The sequence below is a fragment of the Onychostruthus taczanowskii genome, unplaced genomic scaffold (assembly GCF_017590055.1).
Source record: "Onychostruthus taczanowskii isolate IOZ18803 unplaced genomic scaffold, ASM1759005v1 scaffold36, whole genome shotgun sequence".
NCBI lineage: Eukaryota > Metazoa > Chordata > Aves > Passeriformes > Passeridae > Onychostruthus > Onychostruthus taczanowskii.
Genome location: NW_024501015.1, coordinates 5,066,800 through 5,090,895, shown reverse-complemented (window position 1 = coordinate 5,090,895; position 24,096 = coordinate 5,066,800). Strand labels below are relative to the sequence as shown.

General features: G+C 36.9%; 1 protein-coding gene across 1 annotated transcript in view; it reads right to left on the bottom strand.

Annotated features, from left to right (window-relative positions):
• Positions 1-8,988: 8,988 nt before the first annotated feature.
• The window catches only part of KCNH8 (potassium voltage-gated channel subfamily H member 8), a 176,883-nt gene continuing 161,775 nt past the window's right edge, over positions 8,989-24,096 (bottom strand). The window contains exons 14-16 of the mRNA XM_041411512.1: positions 21,192-21,298; positions 20,058-20,134; positions 8,989-9,699 (exon numbers count right to left, since the gene is read on the bottom strand). Of these exons, the coding sequence (XP_041267446.1) occupies positions 8,989-9,699; positions 20,058-20,134; positions 21,192-21,298 (895 nt within the window). The remainder of the gene's footprint in view (positions 9,700-20,057; positions 20,135-21,191; positions 21,299-24,096) is intronic.

The window sequence follows — 24,096 nt, the reverse complement described above, 5'->3', positions numbered from 1 at the left end:
TATTATCTCCATATACTGTGGTGAATACAACAGACTCCTGAACACTTTTAGATGCTCCAGTTTCTACTGCAATGTGAATAATTGCTAAACTAAGCTCCATATGACGCCATTTATTTTCAAATACAATTTTCTTATAGAAGCAAAGGGCGACCAATGTTTCAAAAGGCTCTGTGCTGTGCTATGGCTCTGGTAAGGATATTGTCAAATGTCCCAGAGAGTTTTTACTATTCGCCTGTTTCATTTCTCTGCTAGTAAGTGGCTGTATAGACACCAGCTTTTCATAACAGCTGGTTGCTAGAAGACTCTGTTCTCACCAACATTTGAAAGAACACAATATTTACATACTGGTATGCACCTGGAATAGGCAGCTTATCACCTTGGATGCCCTAATACTTGGTACTGCTGAGAATTCGATCCTGAAAGAGAGTATTAAGGATTGCATTGGGTTTGGCTGAGGCAGAGCTCCTTTTTGCCTCTCCCAATTACCATCCTTTTCTCAAAACACTTATGTTCCTGGGTTTTAGCCCCAGAAAGCCTAGTGAGGTGACCCTCTATGCCAAACATTCTCCAAAGTTCTCTATGTCTACCCTCTGCATCTGGACAGGGGAGAGAAAACATAATGAAGGGCTCAAGGATTGAGATAAGGTCTGAAATCACTCAGCAAATACTGTCAGTGCAAAAGAGGCTTAATTTTGGGATGTTATTTTAATTTGTTACTATGAAAACCAGAGCAGTATAATGACAAGTAAAAACAGACCTTAAAACATCTTCCCAGCTCTACCTCCTTCCCCTCAGCAGTGCAGGGAAGCAGGGTTATGGTCAGTTCACCGCACGTTATTCCTGCTGCTGCTCAGGGAAAGGAATCTTTCCCTTGCTCCAGCGTGCATTCCCTGTGGGTGACAGCTCTCCTTGAACTTCTCCAACGTGAGTCCATCTCACAAGCAATTCTCCATGAACTGCCGTAATGTGGGTCATTTTTTCATGGGGTGCAGTTCCTCAGGCACAGCTGGGTACAACCTGTGTCCTCCACAGGGTCACAGGTCCTACCAGGAAACCTGCTCCATGTGGGCTCCTCCGTCCTTGGGTCTGCAGGTCCCTACCAGGAGCATATTCCAATGTAGGTCTCCCCCATAGCTGCAGGTGGATCTCTGCATCCCTGTTGACATCCATGGGCTGCAGGGATACAGCTGCTTCACCATGGTCTTTACCACAGGCTTCAGTGGAACCTCAGCTATGGTGCCTGGCGCACCTCCACTGACCTTGGTGTCTGCAGAGTTGTTCCTCTCACATATCCTTTCCCTGCATTTTTTTGGCCACAGTTACATCTATGCAAGAATTTTTTCCCCTGCTTTTTAAATCTGTTATCACAGAGGTGTTCCCACTATTTCTGGTTGGCCCAGCCTTGGCCAGTGGCAGGTCCATTCTGGAGCTGGCTGGCATTGGCTCAGCTGGACATGGAGGAAGCTTCTGGCAGCTTCTCACAGAAGCCACCTCTCCAGCCCTTGCTACCAAAACTTAGTCATGCAAACCTAATACACGTATAATGTTTTACAAAAAACCAAGCAGTAATTTTATTTTTTTTTAAAAGCTTTTCATGTTGTTGGAGAGGTGGGGAATAAGGAATTTTGCTTTCTCTGTGATTGTGGTACAAGTGCCAGTAACTATTTTTATGCTCTGTATATACATTCTTCAGAGATTCTGTGGCACAATCTGTAATGCAAACTGGTAATTCAGTATGGGAAAAAATAAGCAGGTGATTGCATGTCTTTGAACACATTTAAGCTGCTTGATAATCGTGACTCAGTAACATTTAAAAATGATGTTATGAGATAGTGTAGCATTCAGAGAATGTGTGTGTCGCTGGTGTTGCTCCTGTCCATCCTGTGTCATGTCCTTGCCTCCCACAATTTCATTACAAGCAAAGGCACAGAAAAGACTTTTGCTATTTACTTTTGAAAATTTCAGACTACTGTGGGTGAGTTGAAAAATATTTTCTATTAAGTGGTTATCGTTTTCCTTTCCTATAAACAAATATAATGCAAGAACCCCCTCCATTTATTTGCATACTACGGGATTTAAAAGTCTGCTTAGAAACTATTTGCATGGTTACTGAAATAATGTTTGCATTTTTCTAGTAAGGATACCAGCTGTATTTCTGTGCTGTGTAGAGGTGGAGAAACGAAATCCAGCAGCTCTAGATATATGTGTTAAGTTAAAAAAGTCATGTAGGGAAAGGCAGGAAGTAAATGATTGACAATGCTGGCCTTTAAAAAGGTATAATTAGTCTGTAATATTGCTGCCTTTTGAGGCTTGTGCTTCCAGTTTGTCTCAAGGTGCTGCTGTTTTTGTCCTGTGTCTGACTGCAGAGTCAAGAAGGAGCTGGCGCGTGGGATTTGATTGTTTGTGCATAGGGAGGTTAACACTGCGTGGGTTTTTTTTAAATCTCCTTCTCCTTGAAGGAAGCTTTGGTTTTTTTGAACAGGAAGCAAACTCTTTAAAGTGCCTCATGAAGGCAACCCCCTCCAAATATGTGGATTTTTAGTCACTATAGTTATTTTGTATTGCATCAGGGTGAGCAGAAGAAGAACATAGTTGATTTAATTCCATGAAGAAGTCAGAGGTAGACTACATTAAAAATAATCAGAATAGTTACCAAGTAGGCCAGGACAGGGTGAATACATACATATAACATTACCCACTACATGTGAAATATGAAATTTAAGTGCAGATAAAGTGCGCTTAGACATTTGGAAATTTGCATTGACTGTCCTAAAAATCCTTAGGATGTGTGGATGTTAAAGGTGAAGGCCCATGACATTTTAATTTAAAAAAATATTTCCTCATTACATTTGCACATTTCCCTGAGAAGTCTTCCATTGCTCTTTGATTTACTTAAAACTTCCACCATTGTTTTCTAAGATTTCTAATCCTTGGATTCTTCTGCACAAAGGACCCTGAGGCATCACAAGAGTTACAAAGAAAATGTTTGGCAACAGGCAAAACTGCAAGTTTATGCAGCTGTTCCTACAGCTGTCATTTATGACAGTGTTAACTCTTGCACCCTTTGCATTTTGAGAGAAATCAATGTAATAGATCAAAGGCATTTGAAAAAGAGAATGAATTCAAATAGTTGTCTGATGTTGTAGCTCTTTTAGGGACCCTGTCAGAGAACTTCGAGTATGTGAGGTTGATAACGCAGCATCTAGAATAATAAATTTGAAAATTGAGGAAATATTTCTCAGAAGCCTTGGTGTTGGTGGAAGCATTTATTGCATGTCATATTAATTCTGTTGATATTTTACACTATGGTTAAATACATACTAGCCATTTACAATTGTAATGTATAATTTGTAAAATTAAGTGTCGTTGAAGATAAATATCTTCACTATTTTTTTTCTGCCTTTCCATTTCTTGGTCATGTATAAGACCTTTGGGTTTACCACAGGAAAAAAAAAACAAACCCAAAAAAACCAGTGGGTTCCAGAAGATCTGTGAAGAAAGAACAAATTCAAGTGTTAATCTCTTGGAAATAAATGCACAGACTTAAAACACACCATCAAGGCACAGATGTAAGGATCCATACTAAATCTTAAAATTTAAAACAATTTGAAAGAGGAAGGTACTTCTGTTCCTCTTTTTGTGGTACCAAGCTGTGACTGACGTGAATCTTTCAATTATTAAACATTATTAACTTGCTTCTTTGAGAGATTTCCAAAGACTGGGAAATTCCAGTATCAAGGTACATAGGTAAAATTTTCTTTTCATAATCCAGTTTCTCTAAATGAAAGGATCAGATCTGAGACATTTCTTTATGGTTATGAAATCAGAAATTGCTGTTTCTTGTCATTGTTGTTGCCACTGACAATGATAGGAAAAACGAAGAGACCCTGGGAAGAAAATTTTATAAAATACACAGGAGATCAGTGGTTGGTCTGGGAATTATATGATTTTTATACTCATCTTGAAAGGGGTGAAACCGATTTTGCATGTGGCATTATCTAACAAACATGCAGCTGTGAATTATTTTTTACTGGTATCTAACTATTTTGACAATTTGCAGATAATGAATAAGATGAACTTATGTTTCTTGAGATAAGCTGCTTGATTTTCTGAGTGTAGCAAAGACTCAGTACCATGTAGGCTGCTGGAATTGACGACAGCTGGGCAAATTCCTGTTACTGATGTAGGGGAGTGATCCAGAAAATCAAGCACCAGCCCTTTTCCTTTTCTTATTTCTTACCCCACTGCTAAATTGCCAGCTAAAACCTCATCCATTAAGGCTGAGGTAAATTATTAGAAGTGTTTTTCTAGAACATGGGAATGTGACTGTGCACTTTTTGTGGTAGTCCCAGCAGCAGAAAATATCTCAAGTGTGTCCTACTGAGAGGCGTGTGAGGACTGTGTGCTTTTAAGTTAAGGAAAGAAGATGCAGGAAATGGTGAGATCAGTTTGTTTCAACCCAAGACTTCATTTGTGAAGCACAGGATTTTTTACAAGCTACCAGGTAGGTTATTGACACAGTGTGTTACAAAGTTGCCTCACAAAGGGAAATGTGTTGAAATCTCATGTGCAGATAGCAGATGGACTGATTAGAGTAAGTTATTTGTGGTAGATAACCAGCCAATGGTCAAAACAAGGTTATCAAAAGAGCTGGTTACGATTTGTGAAAAAATGATAAGTATTTGCAGAATTTGTGATAAGCTGTGTGTCTTAAATTGAATCTAGTAGGTACCATGTGCGCAAGACAAATACATATCTGTAATGATGTATCTGAAGCAGAAGACAAATTTCCTACTTTGGGTATTTTGATTTGTTTGTTTTCCAGTGCATCTTTTTCATGTTTTCCATTCTTTTTCCCATTCCCAGTGAAAGGAACTACAGCGTTGTGAGAATATAACAGTGCAGGAGATTTTGGCTAAAGTCCAGTGGGTTACTGCCTGAGTCTTGACAGAGACCAAATATGGTGTCCTATTGCATGACAGAGTTCAGTGACCATTTAGTTTATTAGTGGCAGACAGGATGATTCTTAATAGAAGAATCACCAGGAAATAAAAGACATTGTTTCATGAAGTTAGAAAGAGAATATAAAACTGAATAAGTGAGAAAAAAGATGAGGAAACTAATAGAGAGGGAAAAAAAAATATTTACAGAAGAAGAAACAGACAGTGATGGTAAATGCAAGAAAGGAAGGAAATATAGCAAATTTAGGAAGAAAACTGATGCAGAATTAGATAAGAAGACAATCTTTAGCAAAAACAATTTAAAAAAAATTTTTTTGAAGGTTAGTGTAAAAACGAATAAATTCAATTGTCTCATCTGGGTGGTTTGATGTTGGGGTGTGGGATGCTTGTATTGATTTTCATATTGAGAATCTTTTGAAGGTAACACATAAATATTACAGTGCTTGTTGCTTTAATCCCAGATATCTTCAGTGGCTGGTCTGTGTGTAGAATTAGTATGTCCATGGTAGTCTTGCTTGGATACTGTTCCATTCAAAAAATATAAACTTTCACATTTGTCCCTGTGAATTGTCATTTCACCTTCAAAAGTGAAATGTTTTGCACAGGTTGCAGATGCTTTCCAACAAAAGCTGCTTGGGGAATGCTTTCCCTGGGACTTCAATATTATGATGGTGTCAGGGAGTTTAAAATGGCACAACTCTTCAAGACCTTCCTCTTTCCTTGATTTTGACCAGGTATGCTGGTCTTGGCTGGGAATTTTAATTTGCTTCACACAGCTCTTCATACCAGCTCTTCACAGCAGCTGGTATGGGGCTATGTTTTGAATTTGTGCTGAAACAGGATGATGAAAGGGTTTTTGGTACTGCTGAGCAAGGCTTACACAGAGCCAAGGCCTTTTCTGTTCCTCCCCCACCCAGCAGCAAGGGGTGCTCAGGAAGTTGGAGGGGGCACAGCCAGGACAGCTGACCCCAACTTACCCAAGGGACATTCCATACCATATGGTGCCATGCTGAGCATACTAAAGCTGGAGGAAGAGGAAGGCAGGGAGGAGAATTTGGAGTGATGGTGTTTGTCTTCCCAAGTCAAGGTTATGCGTGACTGAGTGGCTGAACACCTGCTGCCCACAGGAAGCAGTGAATTCATTCCTTGCTTTGCTTTGATTTCAGGCATGGCTTTTGCTTTCCCTGTTAAACTGTCTTTATCTCAACCCATGCATTTTCTGGCTTTTACTTTTCCAATTTTGCTGCTTATTCTGACAGGAAGGAAACGAGTGAGTGGTGGCATGGGGCTGAGTTCTGGCTGGGGTTAAACCACAATACCTGGAATGAAGCTGTTGTTCTTGCCTTGTCTGAAGTTCCTTGAGCTTTTCCTTGGAAGGCAGTGCACTCACCTGTGTGATGCCCATTTACAGAGTCTCTGCAATTCTGGTGTATTCCTTGAAACTATGGCCAGTACAAAGTGTTTGCCAGCTTTGTTTGGGATGTGCTTGACAGTTGCAGAAACAAAGAACAACTTAGCACAGATATCCTGGTGCTATTTCTATGTAATTACTGCACATGCATTTTTATTTTATTTGTGAATAAAATGTACAACACTAAAGCTAAGGCTGTGTATGCAAAGAGGATTTTTGTGTTTCTGACCTTTTTAAACTTTCATACAAAACTGACACAAAAACTCCAGGACAAAGCATCCAGTTTTAATCTCATGACATCAGTGTTAATACCGGGACAAAAAAAAAAAAAAAAAAAAAAAGCCAAAATCTTAATGCACATACATAATGGTTTATATGTCATAAAATGAGAAAGCAAATGTTTCTCTCAATTTATATGGGCAGTGAAAATTGTTAAGTGATATTGGGAACTAGGCATGGTGTGTTTGTGCATTCTCAGTCAATAATTGGAATATGGTAGGCAGAGGAATCAGGATTTGTGGACAGCTGTGCACCATGTATCCGTGCATCCCAAGGAGCTGCACCTTGTGGTGAGGACAGGAGAGGACTGTGGCTGTAGGGTGCTGAGGTGAGGTGGGGCTCCTGCCCTGGGAGTGGGGAGCATGCAGCTTCCCTCAGCCTCCTGCCCAGTGCTGGAGTGGGTGGCAGCAGATGGCTAAAGGTGAACCAGAACTGTTAGCAGAAATACCACAGGACTGTACTTGCTACTGTATTTGTTACTATCAATTAATATTTTATTTTTTTTTAATTTCTGGGATATTCTTTATTTAATCAGCACTTCTCTATTTAACCTTAAACCAAGTAAAAACTGGAATAAAGGGAAAGTAAGAAACCCTGTATACAAACACTCACATTGAGGTGTAGTCACACTGGCAGAGTTCAGGTAGCCCAAAATGAGAGATGACACTTCATCCCTAATTTGTATCAGTAGGAAAATGGCTGTGAAAGGATGTAGGTTGGGCACGGAGTATCAGCTGGGGTTTGTATTCCCACGCATGGACAAATGTTAAAATATATTCTGTCTTTGAAGTTTCCGTTAAAAATCCCACCAAAACAACCTCTTAAGGAAGTTAAGCCTAAATCTGTGCTCTATAAAAATTTTAATTTGATAGCCACAATTCTGCATGAATTATTAAATATAACTTTGTTTACTTATCCATTTTAAGACATTTATTTTGGCTTGTAAGCATGTTTTTTTTAGAAAGCTTGCTAAAGGATATGTAAATGTGATGCTCACTGCACATCTTTATATATAAAAATCAAAATTCCAATGCAAATCTGTAGCCTTGGTTGCACTGTAGCAATATGTTTCTAGGACATTAAATACCAGAAAAAAAAAATGTTGGAGGGGCATTAAGTCAGGTTCTGGATTAAATAATTTACCAAGCCTATAGTATCTCTTTTTTAAAAAAATCTGACTAAAAATCAAAGCTAGTTTTTAGAGATGAAACAAAAAGATCAATTAATAAATAACTACATTAATCTTAATTCTTTCATTCGGACTTACTGAAATTGTAGTTTTCGCCTTTAATGTTCCTCAGTTTTATCATTGCTTTTCATCCCTTTTAATGTTCTTAACCAGATATAAAGTCCGTAAATGAATGTATTTTAAAATGTTGACTTACTTGATCTTAAAAATGACAATGCAATGCTAAGACACAAACCAAGAATACTTAATGTTATCAGTATAACAACTCACTTTTAAAGTAGTGATACCTTATTATAGGATACAACATTCCAGCTCTTTTATTTTTTTAAATAAAATAATACCTTAATTTATTTGTATTCCACCAGAATGAGTACATTCATTGCAAATTGCATGCACATAAAAGGGAAGCCATTTGTAAACTACATGATATCTTAGCAATAAATAGTATTTGATCTAATACACGATGGTAGTTCATTTCTTGTTAAAACTGCAAGCTTTTACCAAAATGAAACCAAACTCTTATTCTCTTTATAAATATTTTAAATAACTTTTAGGTACATGTTTCATACCAAGTATATAAAAATAGTATTTTTAGATAAATTAAGAGGTTTCATTTACATGACAAATAACGTGCAACATCTAAGCACTCTCTAGCAGCTCTATTTGGTTGATTGTCTAGATGACATGCAGCGAATGTCCTTTGCCTTCACAGAACTTGACAAAAAGACCAGCAGGACCCACGATCACCTGAAGCAAACTGTGCCATAGATATTGTTTGGGAACAACAGTCAGACACTCAGAGAAAAACCTTTGCTTCGATGAACAAAAGCCACCCATGACGGTTCTTTGTGCTAGAATTCCAGCTGCTCTGACCCTCAGGGTCTTTGGACTATCACAAAAGTCTGTCAAACAGACAAGTTATATCTGTATTCAAAATGTTTTTTCAACATGCTTCTAGAATCTAGAAATTTATTGTTTATCCTATAGTATGAACCATTACCTTTTCTTACTTTCTATAAATCTGAATTTTCATGTTTGTAAGTCTCCATGATCACCAAAACAGGGATCAAATAGAGCAGTCATGCAGTACTCTCTAAATTTAAAACTGGCAGCTGTGGAACATGCTTTGAGTACTACTTCACTATTTCTCATACATCTATGGCTTGGCAGTCTTTATCTTTAACATCCCTTGTGCTTGTCACAATGTCTACTGGGAAATCTGGGGTCTGTGCAGAAGTTACTCCGGCTGTTCCTTCCAGATCCCACGATCCTGGCAGGTTCTCAAGGCTTAGTGAGCTGATTGCTCCTTGGCTAAAACTCCCTTCCTCTGATCTGCTGGGCAGCACTAGGTGTAGTGACGTCTCTGATGAAGAGCATACTGAAGGAGAAAAGGTTGCTGAAATAGACTGAAGAGGAGTCAGGGTAGTGTCTGAATGGGGAGAGGTGCATCTTAAAAACTGCAGATTGTCTTTCTGAATTACCTGATACTGGGAAGGGGAATTTTGAAGGCCTGTGGTATAATGAAGTTCACCATCCATAGAATTTTGCAGGTTGGGTTCAGTCCTTTGGGGACTGCTGCCTACAGAAGACAGATCTGTATTCCAAATGTCACATAGTGTGTTTCCACGACAAAGTTGTGCTTTGGTGCAAGTGAAGTTCCCAGCTTGCATGTGCGAGCAGGGTTGATGTGTAGTCCAAGCCACTCGAGGCTGCAGACTGTCCAGTGTGGGACTTCGAGATAGGCTGTGCACAGCACAGAATCCTGGAGGCTTCTGGGACGTCAGCAGGTTTTCCAGAAGGTGCATCACATTCTTCATATCCTTACGTAATTGTGAGACTTCTTGACTTAAAGATGTCATCTGTTGTGAAAGGGCAAAATATCACAGTATTTATTCACCCACCATGCCTAAAATATGTGCATACATCCCTCTTTTCTTTCTAGCAATAGCAACTCTCATCTTTGGCACAGTGTAGAAATGCATTTTACTAGTGTATATGTGAAAAATAGTCCTTCCAGCTACTTTAATCCACCTGACTTCAAATTATTCTTTACATATAAACATTGATCATAGGGTGAGAACTGAGATGATTTCCATATGCAGTATGACATCAATATTTTCTTGATAAATATGGTTTAAATATTTTAGACCATAAAACTTTGTTATTAAACAATTTCATGCTGATGAATTACATAAAAATGAGGTCTTGTAAAATCTTGTTTAGAAAAACATGTGAAGTATAATGCCGTCTTCATAGGAAAATAAAAGAAATCCATACTGTCAGTTGTGGACTACTACTAAAAACAAAAAAAAGGAGGAAAAACTGAAGACTCTGAAACCCACTTGTTACCTCTAATTATTTAAAAAATATAAAAGATTTTGAAGCAGTTAGTTTCCATGCACTTTTGTGTATGCTTGAAAGGTACTACGTATAACAGACATTAATCCATTGCATAGATTTCTCTGGTGCGTGCGCAAAAGGAACAATCAGATTTTTTATTAGACCTTTTAACTTAAATGCTAAAACTGCTGGTAGCATCCATTTGGTTTCATAAAGTACATGAAGTCTTTCCTCAACAATGCTGTTTTGGGTGGGGGTCAGATTGGCAAGTTCTGAACTTGTGTTTTAAAGTTGACTGGCATTTGAACATTAATGGGGACATATTTTTAGGCCTTTATAAGGATGTTCTGGGCAAAGAAAAGTCTAGCTCAAACATAAAAGCAACACACTCATCATTTCTAAGGGTAGAAAGTAAATTTGTCCCCATGATAGTTATCAATCTATTTTAGGTCAAAGCACCATCATTATCATTAAAATAGAGTTTCTCATACTGGTACTACTCTGTTGAAAAAAAGACATGACTGCACATTCATCTTCAAGCCATATGTCAAAAAGAAAATAATTCAGGGAGCTTTTCTTTGATCTCAAGTAGAGACACCACTGATTAGATGACCTACAGAGACTAATTTTCATTGTTCTGTCAGGATAGCTCTGAAGAAATCTACTGGAAATACATTTCAGGCTGAGTTTGATTGTGTTATTACAGGCACAATAATTATAAAGAAATTCAGAGAAGAAAGTAGGAAGCTCCAATACAGCTCCTATAGATCTATTTATTTTTCTCTGAGCTTATTGTTTAATAATTTTGTAATGATCACACTGCCTCTGGAGAGAAAATCCTTAAAGGGAGGAGACTCTTGAGTGGCAGGTGACAGGATCTCTGTCTCTGCACTTCTCTTTCTTTCTGCCTCGTTATCTAATTGAGTCATGATAGACAGAAAATACCATGAGTTCCTCTTCTGCCAGCAGAGATTAAGCTTTGAATGCCTGGCAACTTCAGATAATATGAGAAATTAAAATATGCTGCCAAAGCGCTCTGTGAGCAGGTTTCCCGTGGGGTCAGACTACCCAGTGAAGGTTATTGGTACCATCAGACTGTGAGAAAACACAGTGAGATTTCTGGACAAACTTCACAAGAACTCCTATGTTCTGTTGGACCCTAGGAAATGATATTGCAAAACCTCCAAAAGATTTTTTGGGAAGGATGGGGGAAGACAGACAATCAAACCCACAGCTATCTAGAGTCACTGGTCATCAATTCTTTTTAGGATCATCACTGGCCCCTACACCTCATGGATACAGCAACAATTTTCTGGGCATAATTTCCCAAATTGCATCATTTTTTTCAGGGCTTTCTGCAGGTGTGCAAATAAAAATATTGACACTACTTTATGAATGTGTACCTTACCTAGACTATGAATGCTGTGTGAAAATATCCACGATTTTAAAATGTCTTGTTTGGTTTGATCCTTGTTTTTGTTTTCCATTTCTCATAACTTATGAGCTTTTTAGAAGTTGAATCATCATTTAACATGTTTCCTTTGCCAAATCATTAAGAAAATACAGCAAAAATCAATCCCAGCATCAGCACTTGTGGCAGCCCTGAATTTCTGCTCATTACAATTTGCTCTAGTGCCCAGATACTCTATTTTTGTTTTATGTATCAGCTAGCTCATAGAGTGTTTTCTTCTCACAAACTTGCTCTTGCACCAACATAGGAATTTACTTGATAAACCCCTATAAAGTAGGATTTAATGGTTTCCAGTAGTATGATAGTCAGAGTAGTTATGCCAAACTTAATTCACCACTATCAGTTAGTAAGATCTGTTTGGACATATTCTCGATGTCATATACACAAAAAAATATGTAGCATTCAGGATTTTACAATGACGAGATTACAAGATTAAACATCCAGTATCTATATTGCTATTAATTATCATATGTCTCTATATTATTGTAGTTCTACACATGCACAGCATACTATTAGTGTTCCTACCAACTAATTGGTAATAATTAATTACTTACTAATATTTTACTAATAATTTACTAATTGCTAAACAGTTCCTACCACTGTTTATGCTATTACTCTTTTACCCTGAAGAGGTCCCTGAGCAGATGCAAATAAAAAGGTGTAACAGGGGGGAAAAATGTTATCAGTACTACTAACAATTTCACAGTGTTTGAGAAAGTGCAAAAGAACAGGGATTAAAAGCCAAAGGAATTTTAAATCTATGAAAGAGAAATTGAAAGCAGTATGGTTTCTTCCTGAGGAAAAAGGGCTAATTCCTGGCATACCACTAAAGCTGCACTCTTTTCAGGAGCTCACTGATTATTGCTAGGCAAAACAGCTACTGGTACAAATGGTTCCTGCTGTGCTAGGCAGACAGCTTTAAAATTATCTCCAAGATCCCAAATATACTTGAAATGCTGCTTTAACACTTCCTAGGACTTGAAAAAGGTACTGCAATGATTCTGAATGTAGAAACTGGGTTTTTTACAGATTTAGCTTCAAGTAGCAAGAGGTGCTTCTCAAACTGGTTGAAAGCAATGTGCTGGTGCCTTTTTAGTAGACTATGTTATCAGGAAAGAATATATTCAAAATAGAGGTTAAAATATAATTTTTAGTAGATGTATTTTGTATTTTAAAATTACTTTGACAGTTGCAGAAGAAAGAGTATTTTTCTTTACTACCAGAATTAAACTGTTCAGCAGTTTGAGTATTTTGTTCCATGTAGTTGGGTAGGAATGGTGTGATGCTTGTTGCTTGTTTAAATGGCTAAAGAGTTTTCTTTTTCTTTCCATTATATATTCCAATATCTATTTTTTAAAGACAAATTTTAAACTGGAATGCCTTGCTCTCATCACTGTTCCTGGATAATTCTAAATGTCCTAGGGTGACTTTAATAATGAACCCTAAATTTAAATAATGGATAAAATAAAACTTTTTTCTGATTAGAAGCTGATTAGATTCTATTTGTACATATTTTTCTCTCCCTATGTTTATGCCCTTTTGAAATTCAAACTTCAGACCCAGATACCTTCCTGCTTTGACTCTTTCTGAACACCCAAAAAAGGGAAGATGAATATTGGCTTATTGAGAAATGGAAGATGCATTTTGGCAAAGTGGAGGAGTTCCCTGGCTTGCACTGCATATGGCAGCTTCTCTAGTCCCTTGCTTGGTCTTTCATTGCTTCTTCTATTCAGGGAGATTTTCAGCTAGAATGAGTTGTCTTTGAAGCTCAGATTGACTAACTGCTGGTATTCCATTTCTTACTGGCTGTGTTGTTGAATGAATGAAACAAGAATTGAGCAGACACAGACTCTTCATTGACCATCTATCAGCAGCTCTGTGGCTGTTGGTATTATGGTGACTGATGTTTCTGATTTAATGGCTTTGGAAACAAAGGTAGTTGCAGAAAAAAAAAAAATCCAGTGCAGCTGATTTGAGTTCAGATTAAATCTATAGGATTTGTGCAATGATATGATGATTTAGTTTCAGTGACATAAATCCAGGAATCTGGAAGGCTGTGCAATTGGCTTTACCATGTAAGAGCAGGAAATATGGTCATTTGCTTAATCTCTAGCCAGCTCTTTGGTAGTTCCAGTGACCAGTTTGTCTGGGTAAATTAGGACACCAAGATTATTGCTATTAAACAGATAAGGGTAAATGAGAGAAGTGTAAAGGACTAGAGTATTTAAATATATTCAAGTTAACAGGGGTCCCATGAAATTCAGTCTGGAAAAGGGGTTCCCAAACTGCAGTTTTAATAATAATTTGTGGCTCTTCACTGGGAGTGAATCTGGTGTGAAGGAGAGGGGAGGTGGAGAGGTATGAGAGGAAAGTTGGTTAGAAGTATGGAGCACCTGTCCTACTAGGAAAGGCTAAGAGAATTGGGATTTTTCAGCGTGGAAGAGAGAAGGCTTTGAAATAACCTTCCAGTATGTAAAGGAAGGCTACAAGAAAGATGGAGAGGGATCATTTACAATTGGATGTAGTGATGGGACAAGGGGTAATGGCTTCAAACTGAAAGGCAGTAGGTTTAGTTTAAATATTAGGAAGAAATTCTTTACAGTGAGCCTGGTGAGGCACTGGAACAGATTGTACAGGGAAGCTGTGGGTGCCCCATCCCTCAAGGTGTTCAAGGCCAGGCTGGATGGGGCTCTGAGCAACCTGGTCTAGTGGAAGGTGTCCCTGTGCATGGCAGGGGGGGCTGGAACTGGGTGATCTTTATGAACCTTTAAACCCAAACCATTTCATGATTCTGTGATTGTTGGATGTGGACTCTGCCTTCAGATTGGCAAAGAATCAGGACAGTATCAGCATAATGACGGCAAGAAAAGAAAATCAGGTTTGGAAATTACTGCTTCAAGGAATTAAAAATTACCAGGGGCAAACTGACTGACTAGCTGTTGATTGAGAGAAAATGGAGGATTGTGGAAATCTCAGGTGGCTGGGAGAGGAGAAGCTGGCAATATGTACTGATGAAAGGAAACCTGAGGTAGTATATATGATATTGGGCAAAAATATTAAGCAGACAATTTCTATAATCAGCTAAAGGAATACTTAAAAGAGAACAAGCAACATTATGGTTCTTAAGAATAAAATATGGCAAAACTATAATTCTCTTCTTTAACTGAAAAGCTATTTTAAAATATAAGAAGAAACTTTAAACATAATATACATCTTGTCAGAAGAGTTCTAAGATGTTACTGTCCACCTGACATTCTTCTAGAACTACAAGAAAATGTACAGGGGACATAATCACTATAAGCTAGATTCTTGCATGATTGGAAAGATTTATGACCAATATCTAGCTGTCATTCATGGACATTTTAAGATATTATTTTTCTCACCCTATCCTGATTTTTTTTATTTAATGTTTATTTTTAATGTCTAAATGGAATTCATGTTCACTTTTAAATATCAGTAATATGAAATTCAAGAAAGATAAATGTTAAACATTATATCTGAAAAGAAAATGTCAGAGGCATGAATATAATATTCCGCCTAAGCAGAGTATTATAGAACAATGTCTATGGAGGTCTGTTGAATGACACTTTGTGGGCATTAATTATATTACCAGGATATACAAACAGTGTATCTTCTTTAATTGAACTCTAGAAGGGGGTTTTCTTCACAAGGAATTACTAAGGCTGCTTGACATTTTCTACTTTGTCAGTGACTTCAAAGATGTAAAGACAATTCAAAAGAAAATTATACCAGTGAAGAGCTTTTAGCAAATGTAATGGGCAAAGAAAGTCAAAAGGAATTTGGTTTGCTGAGATCTGCTGGAGTAGCATGTTTCCAGAATAAATTGACTTCAGAAAGAGAACACCAATCAACTTTTCCCTATGATCTTCTAGGCAAAAAAGAAAAAGCAGAACTTAAGAACTTGCATATCCACAGGTGTTGACATTTAGATGCTGGGAAAATAGATCTTATGAGTACAGAAACATTTTGAAATTCTTGTTAGATATTAACTGGACAATTGTCATCATCTGTCATGGTTATAATATTTTTTATTCAAATTTGAAGTCAGCTTTTGTTGTGCAGTTGATTTGTATACTGCATGGCTGCCTCTTGGTTAATTCCTTTGTCTCAGGTGCCTTTCCACCAAGGAAAAGTGTGCAAGGGACACACCACAGCATATGGAACTCATGCCATGTATGTGCAGTGTGTTCTGCTTAAGAAAATATAATCTAAGCTTCAGATCATCAACTATTTTGTTAACTTCATCAGCCCATACCTACAAAACTAATATTAAAAGAAGAAAAAAGTTAGCTGGAAAGGCTTCTTTACAGCTATCGAAGTATGAGAGTAGAGATAAAACAACAAGATTCTTTGGAAACATGAATGTCAGTGCCAAAAGAAATGTATTTTAAAAATCTTAGTAGACAAAGTGAATTTAGTCTGCATGTGTTGTTTAGAAAGCTTTTATTTCTTCATACAAATGATACTTGGTTTTATGTTTTTGCTTTGTTGTGAAATTTACATGGCTAAAATCCAAAATGGATAGATTACTTTTAATAGTTTCCATCGTCTATAACTGTCATTAGTTCACTTTTTTGCCACATTTTTCTTGATTGAAAAATGTTTTACAAACCAAATCACTGGGATAGCCTTGCTGCAAAGTAATTTCTCTTGTGTGATGATATAGTTATGAACTTGTTAAGAAGAACATGTATTTAATTACTCCAAGTCAAGCAAGTTCATTATATGAACTCTCAAGTCACAAATTGAACTTTAACAGTATATCCCCTATGTAAAACTAGAAGCCTGACTGGCTTCACCAAATTTTCTTTAGTGGCCTTGATTAACATTTGCATATATTTTTAATATTAAAAATGTATTTTTTCTGTACTGAGTGGAGCATGGGATTGATTTTTGGCAGCTGGAATTGAAATACATTTTAAAATAATATATGCTTAAAATTTATGATTTGGAAAATAAACATATTTGTTTAGGATTGTTCCTTTTGTTAGAGGAAAGTTAAATATCCCTGTGAATATATTTTCTCTGTTCTGCCTAAGTGCCAGATGCTTATTTTAAGTACTTGCATTTAAAAAACCTAAAATTAAAAATAGCTGAATTTCCACTAAGTGCTCCAATGTGGAGCTAAATAGAAGGCAATTATCTAGCTCAAAACCTGACCCTATTCATATTTCCTCATGTTTGTTTTTCAGCTGAATGGGAGAAATGTGAGTACTGTGTTCATGATACTGTTTTAGTACTGTAATTTTGGGATCTACTAATGTGGTAAAACATGGAATCAGCCCCCAGATTTCTGAAGCTGAGGGAGGCTGCACTGAACCTGGGTTGCATATGAGGAAACCAGGGGACATGATGAAGCAATCTGTTTGTCTTCATGCACTGTATGAGATGGCTTTTTTATCTGAACTCAAAATCATGTACCCATGTTTTTGAATGGAGAATGTGTACATGTAATTAGGGGGGGAAATATGATTAAATATTGGGTATTTTTCTTATTTAACTGAACTGTTTTAAGTAATTCAGGTTTGGGTTTTTCTAAGTGAATCAAAGTAAAAGTATTCCTGTGCTCTTTTCATACAGTGTCATTCAAATGATAGAGAGTTAAAAGCCTTATTGGATACAGGCAATGGAACAGTGATAGGCGTGTACTTTAATCTAAATGTCTTGTCCGTCTGTATACCTCAGAAAATCTGCTTAGTGGTTTCCTATTTTTACTTTGTGGGCTCCTTAGTAATTATCTATGATTGCATCAGGTAAACAGTGCCTCTGAAAATATGATAAATGTTCATTTGATCAGTCTTTGCAGACAAATGCATTGGAAAGGCCAGGTCACGTGTAGAGATCTCTGTAAAAGAAGGACACAGACTTGTAAGGCAGAATACTCTTCCTGAATTCGTGCTCTCCTTAGTTTGGAGCAGGTCTTTGAATCAAGCTTTTCCCAGCTCAGCAAATGTACAATGCTGGTAAATATTTAGTAACCTAATCTTGAAATAATTGTTTAAATAAGTGTGTTTTTACCAGAACAAGAATCTGAACCCTAGCTCTCACCTGCCATGTACTGAAGTTACTGAACTATAATGAATAGCATGCTTGACTTATTCAGTGATTATTTATTCTAAGAGGAAAGGACAAACATGACAGGAGATAAAGTCTTCCTATTCCTTGCAATACTGGACTGGGAGGAAATTCCTGTATCAGCTTGAATGCTCAATGACCAGTGAAGTAGGTGAGGAAGAGAAGAAGGTGGTTAACTGGCTGAGCAGCCAAGCTATGGAGCTGTACAACAGCAATTTGAGGTGTGTTCAGGTTTGTCTCACAGGCACTGTGCTGACTCTGGAGACTGCTCTCCTTAGAGGAAGTCTGTGCATTACTACTAAAGTTAACAAATCTGAGAAGTGAAACCAAGTCACTGACTCCTGTTACTCTCTTAGGTAAATGAAATGGCCTTTTGGATTATGTAGTGAATGCCATAAACCTAAAATACTGCCAAGAGCTCAGCTGTATTTCTAAACTAGGTATAGCTAATTTTGTAGATTTTTCTCTGGGGTAACTTTTTGCTTTTCTTTACTAAGAAGAGACTGTATTGAAAATCTGAATGGAAAGGCACGTGTCTTTTTTCCCCCCATGAGCAGCTGAAATGTTTCTAAGCTAACTAGTGAAGTGTTGTAATACAATTGCCTTTCATGAAAGCAGTTATTTTTGCATTCATTCATTGATTTCTGATCTCCACTGTAAAATGTATTAATGACAGTGTTTAGTGCTGCTGGCTACTTGTGACCTGTTTTCTCATATTTTCTTTTCCAGGAGGAGACTGCATGTCTTTAATAGAGAGCTTTGTTTCTGACTCTGCTGGTATTTTAACTACTGCTTGTAGTCTGTTGCAGCATCAGGGCTAAGTTCCCATTACTGGTCATCATCAAATGATGGAATGATGAAAGCGCTGAGTCTAAAAATATTCTATACTTTATACAATAACAAAAAACTTCAAGCAGCAGCTACTGTGGATCAGCAAGGCTACCCAGAAGATCATTTGGGTAAGCACCAAGTCTGTACTATCACTTCAGAAAATCCAGCTGGGACATGTTTGAGTACATGTAGAATATGCAATTAAGCATCCTTTCAGTCATGCATCCAATATAAATTTTGATCCATGGGAGGACTTGGAGGATACCCATCCATCTCTGGGATTTTGCCCAGAATATTACCTGTGAAATCTAAATCTAGTCCTACTGCCTGTGTTATGTTAATGTGGACAAACAGGTTGCATAACATTTTGTTCAGATAGTGTTATTAGGGCAAAATTAAAATTGCATGTGCAGAGAAGTGACCTTGAACATGTTGAAATTTATTTCTTTTTTTGATTAACATATTGCCCTGGTCCAATATTTATTTATTTCTCACTTTTCACCAGAAAAGCAATGAGAAGCCCAGAACTGTTCCAGTTGAAATGTTTGTTTAATCCACAAGATGCCTGCCTTGGAACATCTGTCACCATGATCTATTTTCCAATTGCCTCTTGTGGATAGCCACATAATACATCCTCCTGTTTTAAAAATGACTGTCCTCAAAAGGGGTGAATCAGTATGACTTGTGTGTTTCAAAAGCATTACATGGGAAATATAATTTTCTATCATGATGGTGATGTCAATGAACATCTTGAAGGGTTTTTTTTTGAGTTCTTTGACCAAATCCTATAAAAACCCATAATTTTTCATGACCCATAGTCAATGGATCGTGAGACTTTTGTCTGAACTCTACAGTTTGACATACAAATGAGATGATGCATCCATAGTAACTAACTAACTAACCATGCATGCAGTCTTAGCTTAGGATATTTAAGTTATCTAATCAACTTAAGCTGACTCAGGATGAAGGAGGTTTACAAGTCCAATACTTTGTAAGTGGAAAATAATAACTTCATAATAAAATGTACACAATAAAGAAAGAAAAATTAAAAATTAAAATTAAAAAACCCCTGGACATTTCTGGTAACCAAAGAGCTCAGGGAAAGTGAAACTGTGTAGTGGGACTTATTTAAATGTTTCTCCATGTGGAAGTATAAGGAATTGTCTCTAATCTTTTCACATTGAAAGACATAGTAGGCTGGGAACAGATTTTAATCTTGCAGTACAGTTGTGAAGTTAGTCTGTTGCTTTAATCTTGTTAGATAAAGTACTGCCAGGGCTGCATAAATGAAACAGTTTAGCCACAGAACATCTCCTGAGTGTTGGATTGATAGCTGATTACAGGTTTGAAGTTACTAAAAGGGAGGAATAGAAAGTGTCACTGAACACTCATTTATAGCACATTTATCATATTCCTGAGTTTTCTTCAGCATTTCTTGAATAATTGTTAATATCCTTCAACCCCACAAAATCTTGTTACCTCATTATTAAGCCTGCTGATCTGCTGTTTGGTCTCTTCTGCTTTGATAACGAGCACAGCAGCACCAATTTCAGCCTCTGAAAATAATTCAAATTCATGTAAATGACAAGAGTGTAATCACTTAGAAATTATCATTCTGCTCTTGCACTTTACCAATCCTTTAAATTTAAACCTGTTTTGCAGTTGGCTAGAATGAAAATTAAACCATGCATTTAAAATGTTCATTTCATAATGTTTGAGAGAAGTACAATTATCGCTTTCTTCACTCTTGACCTGAAAGAAATGAAGATGACAACATTGGTACCATCCACATGACAGCTTGACACTTTTTAAAAATCATAAATGTGAATAAATTTAATTATTATTTTCCTGCTTGGCTTTAAGAGAAACAATATATGTCCTAGTTGCCTCCATGATGAAGGTACTTAGCTATGTGGGAACTGTTTACTTCTAAAAGAGGGGATGTTGGAAACAGTCCTTCTGTCTCTTTTTTAAATCTTTTTTCGCCCATCTTGACAAGTTCCATTGCTTTGTGCTGCTACTTCACCAAGCTTTTCAGAGTATAGGTGATGTAAGGCTCCCTAAAACCCTTGTTATTCAAGGCTTTCACTCTTTTAAAAATCTATATAGTTCCCTCCACTTCTCTAAATGTCTTTAAAAATGTTAAGAGCCAGGTTTACATATGGCTCTTAATTAATTGGCTGGGGTTTTTTGTTTGGTTGGTTTTTGTTTTGTTTTGTTTTCTTCTTATTTATGGCTTGTATTTTTTTCAGTTTGGTATTGGAATGTTTTTATGTTCGATTTTGTCCTTGTGTTTAGCACCTTCCATGACCAAAGGTTTGGGAGCATGAGGCAGATTGTGCAATTCTTCTGGTAAAGCATGAAGCATGAAAGAACAGTTCCCACCACAAACTGTTTTATCATGACTGTCTGTTAGCAGGAAAACAACAAATGACCTTTGGGACCTTGTAGTTTTTTTTACAATTGTGGCACTGAAGTGGTATTGAGGGTACAAATATATGTTTAATCCATTTATGCCACTAGTGAGGATGAAAGAAATAAAGGGGTTATGAAAAAAAAGCAGTTATGAAAACTGTTTTCTCTAAAGAGTGATTTTTCCCAGGCAATGCTCACCTCCTGTTGTAGGAGATAACCTGGATTCCTGCCTGAGCTGATCAGAGCTGAAGTCAAAGGTTTGGCTTTCTTCATTATGGTTTCCATCCTCAATCCCATCGACAATTCTGTTGAGAAAAATTGGAGTAATGGAGCAATTTCATAAACATCATGTTCATAATTATGTTGTAAAAATTACTCCTAAAGGGCACATTTTTAAACAGTGGTAAATTTTCCACAACATCAAGTTTAGAGAAAAGCAGAACCTATTATATTGGCATAACTTCTTGTGAGTCACTAAAAATGAAAATTACTGATAATGGAAGGCATGTGAGGCCAAGTATAATTAATTGAGTTTTCAAAATTTTCATGACTTTCACAGCATATTCTGGGTCTAATCCAAAACTACATGGACTATATTTCGGTTTTCATATCTACACTAATCTGTTGTTGTTCTTTCTTCTGCACAACCTAAAGAGGCTTCACTATGCTCCGGTGAAGCTAAAATCTCCCTGCACATAATCAGGCTCTTGTATTAGGTTTACTTAGGCAGAGCCCAAGCCTGAACATAATACAGTTATGAAAACATCTCTGTAAACTTCAGTCAAAAGTGTCATTTCCATGCAAATAATTATTCTAAGTTTCTTTAAAATGAACTAGCTCAGGCAGGGAAATCTTGTTTGCAAATTTCATATAGGAAGATGTGCAGACCAGTCTCCAGTGTCCCAATTACATTAATAATGGTATTGGATCTGACTATTAGAAAAGGTACTTTTGCAAGTTATTTCTACCCATACATAGCAGTTATCTCTAATATGCAGCGTCAAGAAAGCCAAAGGGAAAAAAAAAAAAAAAAAAAGAAGCAGTATTTTATACAATAATCAATTTCTTCATTCAAAGAACAGAAAACATGTATTGGAGGAATCAATACACAGTATTAAAAAATATATATAATCATGAATATTTTCTGTTCTCAGCTAAAATAAATTGTGCTATAAAGAGAACTATATTAAAGTCAGTGAAAGAGAATCATACAACTGCCAATTGACTGATATGAAGCATCAATTTCTTTTTTTTGTTTTGTCCAGGAACAAGCTTCATATTCTGTCTTACAGCAGACAGATGAATTAAATACTAATCTGGAAGGGCTAAGATAGAAAATTCTTAGCCTCTCAGTCATTGGGGATAAATTCCTGATGGTGAACATTAGACTTTTCTTCTAATAAAGATATTTTCAGGAAAGCTTATTGTCTGCAAATTCCTGGAGTAAGAACAGACAACTCAGAGAAATCTGTGATGTATTGGGCTTGAAAAACCCATGTAACTCAAACCTCTGTATGCATACCATGTATTCTTGACCTTTTTGGCTCTTCCTGTGGGTTTAGATCTCCATGTCACGTCTCAGTGTTCATGATGCTAGTTGGATGTTACAGGACTTGACTCTAATCTTAATCAGACTCTGGTAGAAGAGGAGACTCAAATGTGATGCTCGAGAAGCCCTGGCTTATAATGCTATTTGCAGCTAAATACCAGAATGATTACTTTGTTTGAAATTTGCTATAAAACCTGTTTAATGTCATTTGGCCTCACTGCTTCAAAAGGCAAGTTTTAAACACCAATATCACTTTTGTAGAGGTTTCTCATTGTATAAAATGCTAACATTTTAACTGCCTTTAAAGCACACAGGAGAAAGCTTACTCAGATGTGACTTGGAATTTATAGATACTACATTCTTTATAGTGTTTAAATATTCAGATTAAAGGGAAATTATATTAGCACAAATACCTAGTTAGGAGTGCCAGGCTTCTATGTGGAAAATACGTAATGTACAATATGCTTATTCATATACAATGATCTGTCTGGGGAACTACATAACCTAGTAAATTGAAAATATCAGGGAACAAAGGTAATTGGTAAACCTCACCCCTCTCTGAACCAGCTATTGTACATCCCTGAATTTTCTCCTGAAGACAGAAAATGCCACTCTTAGAAGCCAAAAAAGTCAGAAAATATTAACATGTGACCTCTTCTATCCAGTTGCTTAGGGCTAGAGTGCACTCCTCCATGTGGGTCTAAGGAGATTCAATTACATAAAACCTCCTCCTAGAGCTGCCTTTATTATCACCTACATTTTCTTCCTTTTTGATGCTCTTCCACTTCACAGGCAGAAGCCAAAAAGCAATTGGGAAGACTGGGGCTCTATTCTAGAAACTACAATTCTAGCTTCTGTTCCTTGCACCAAGAGATTTTTAAAAATTTGACCCAATCTCTGGCCTTTATTGCTTGCACTGTGGGGCACAAAGAAAGAACCTGAAGCACCTAAGAAAAGGTGCTAAAGAATTCTAATTAGTGTCCTCTAGAAAATATCCACAGCAGAAGTTTCTTAAGAAACTGTGGTTATACCCCTCAGAACAGCACTGACTGGATATTTCAACCACAGTCTTGTCTCCCTTGCCTTCTCCTGCCAACACAAAATGTAAATGACAATTTTAATTAAGGTCTTATTTTCTCCTTAATGCTTACAAGCACACACTTAATACTATTTTTTAGAGTGGTATTAACTTGTCAGTTTAAATATTCTAATAATATAAATTCCTTCTAGGAGATAACATGAAAATGTTTTGTCTGGAAAAAAAAAAAGGCTGAAAAACATACATCTTGGGTCAGTTTTCCAGCCTATTAACAGAATTAGTCTACAGTTATAAAATCATGAATGGAAACAGGAAATGATATATGTAAACATACTTTTTTCATGTTTCCTTTTGCAGCCTTGGGCGCCAGTGTCTGGCTGCATAAGTTCAGAGCAATAAGCAGGACTACATTTCAGCAGAAAATATAAAAAGCAGTTTTTCCCTGAATTACCACCTATTAAATAATGAATGATAATGACCTTTACTCATAGCTGACTGAACCAAATTCATATGAG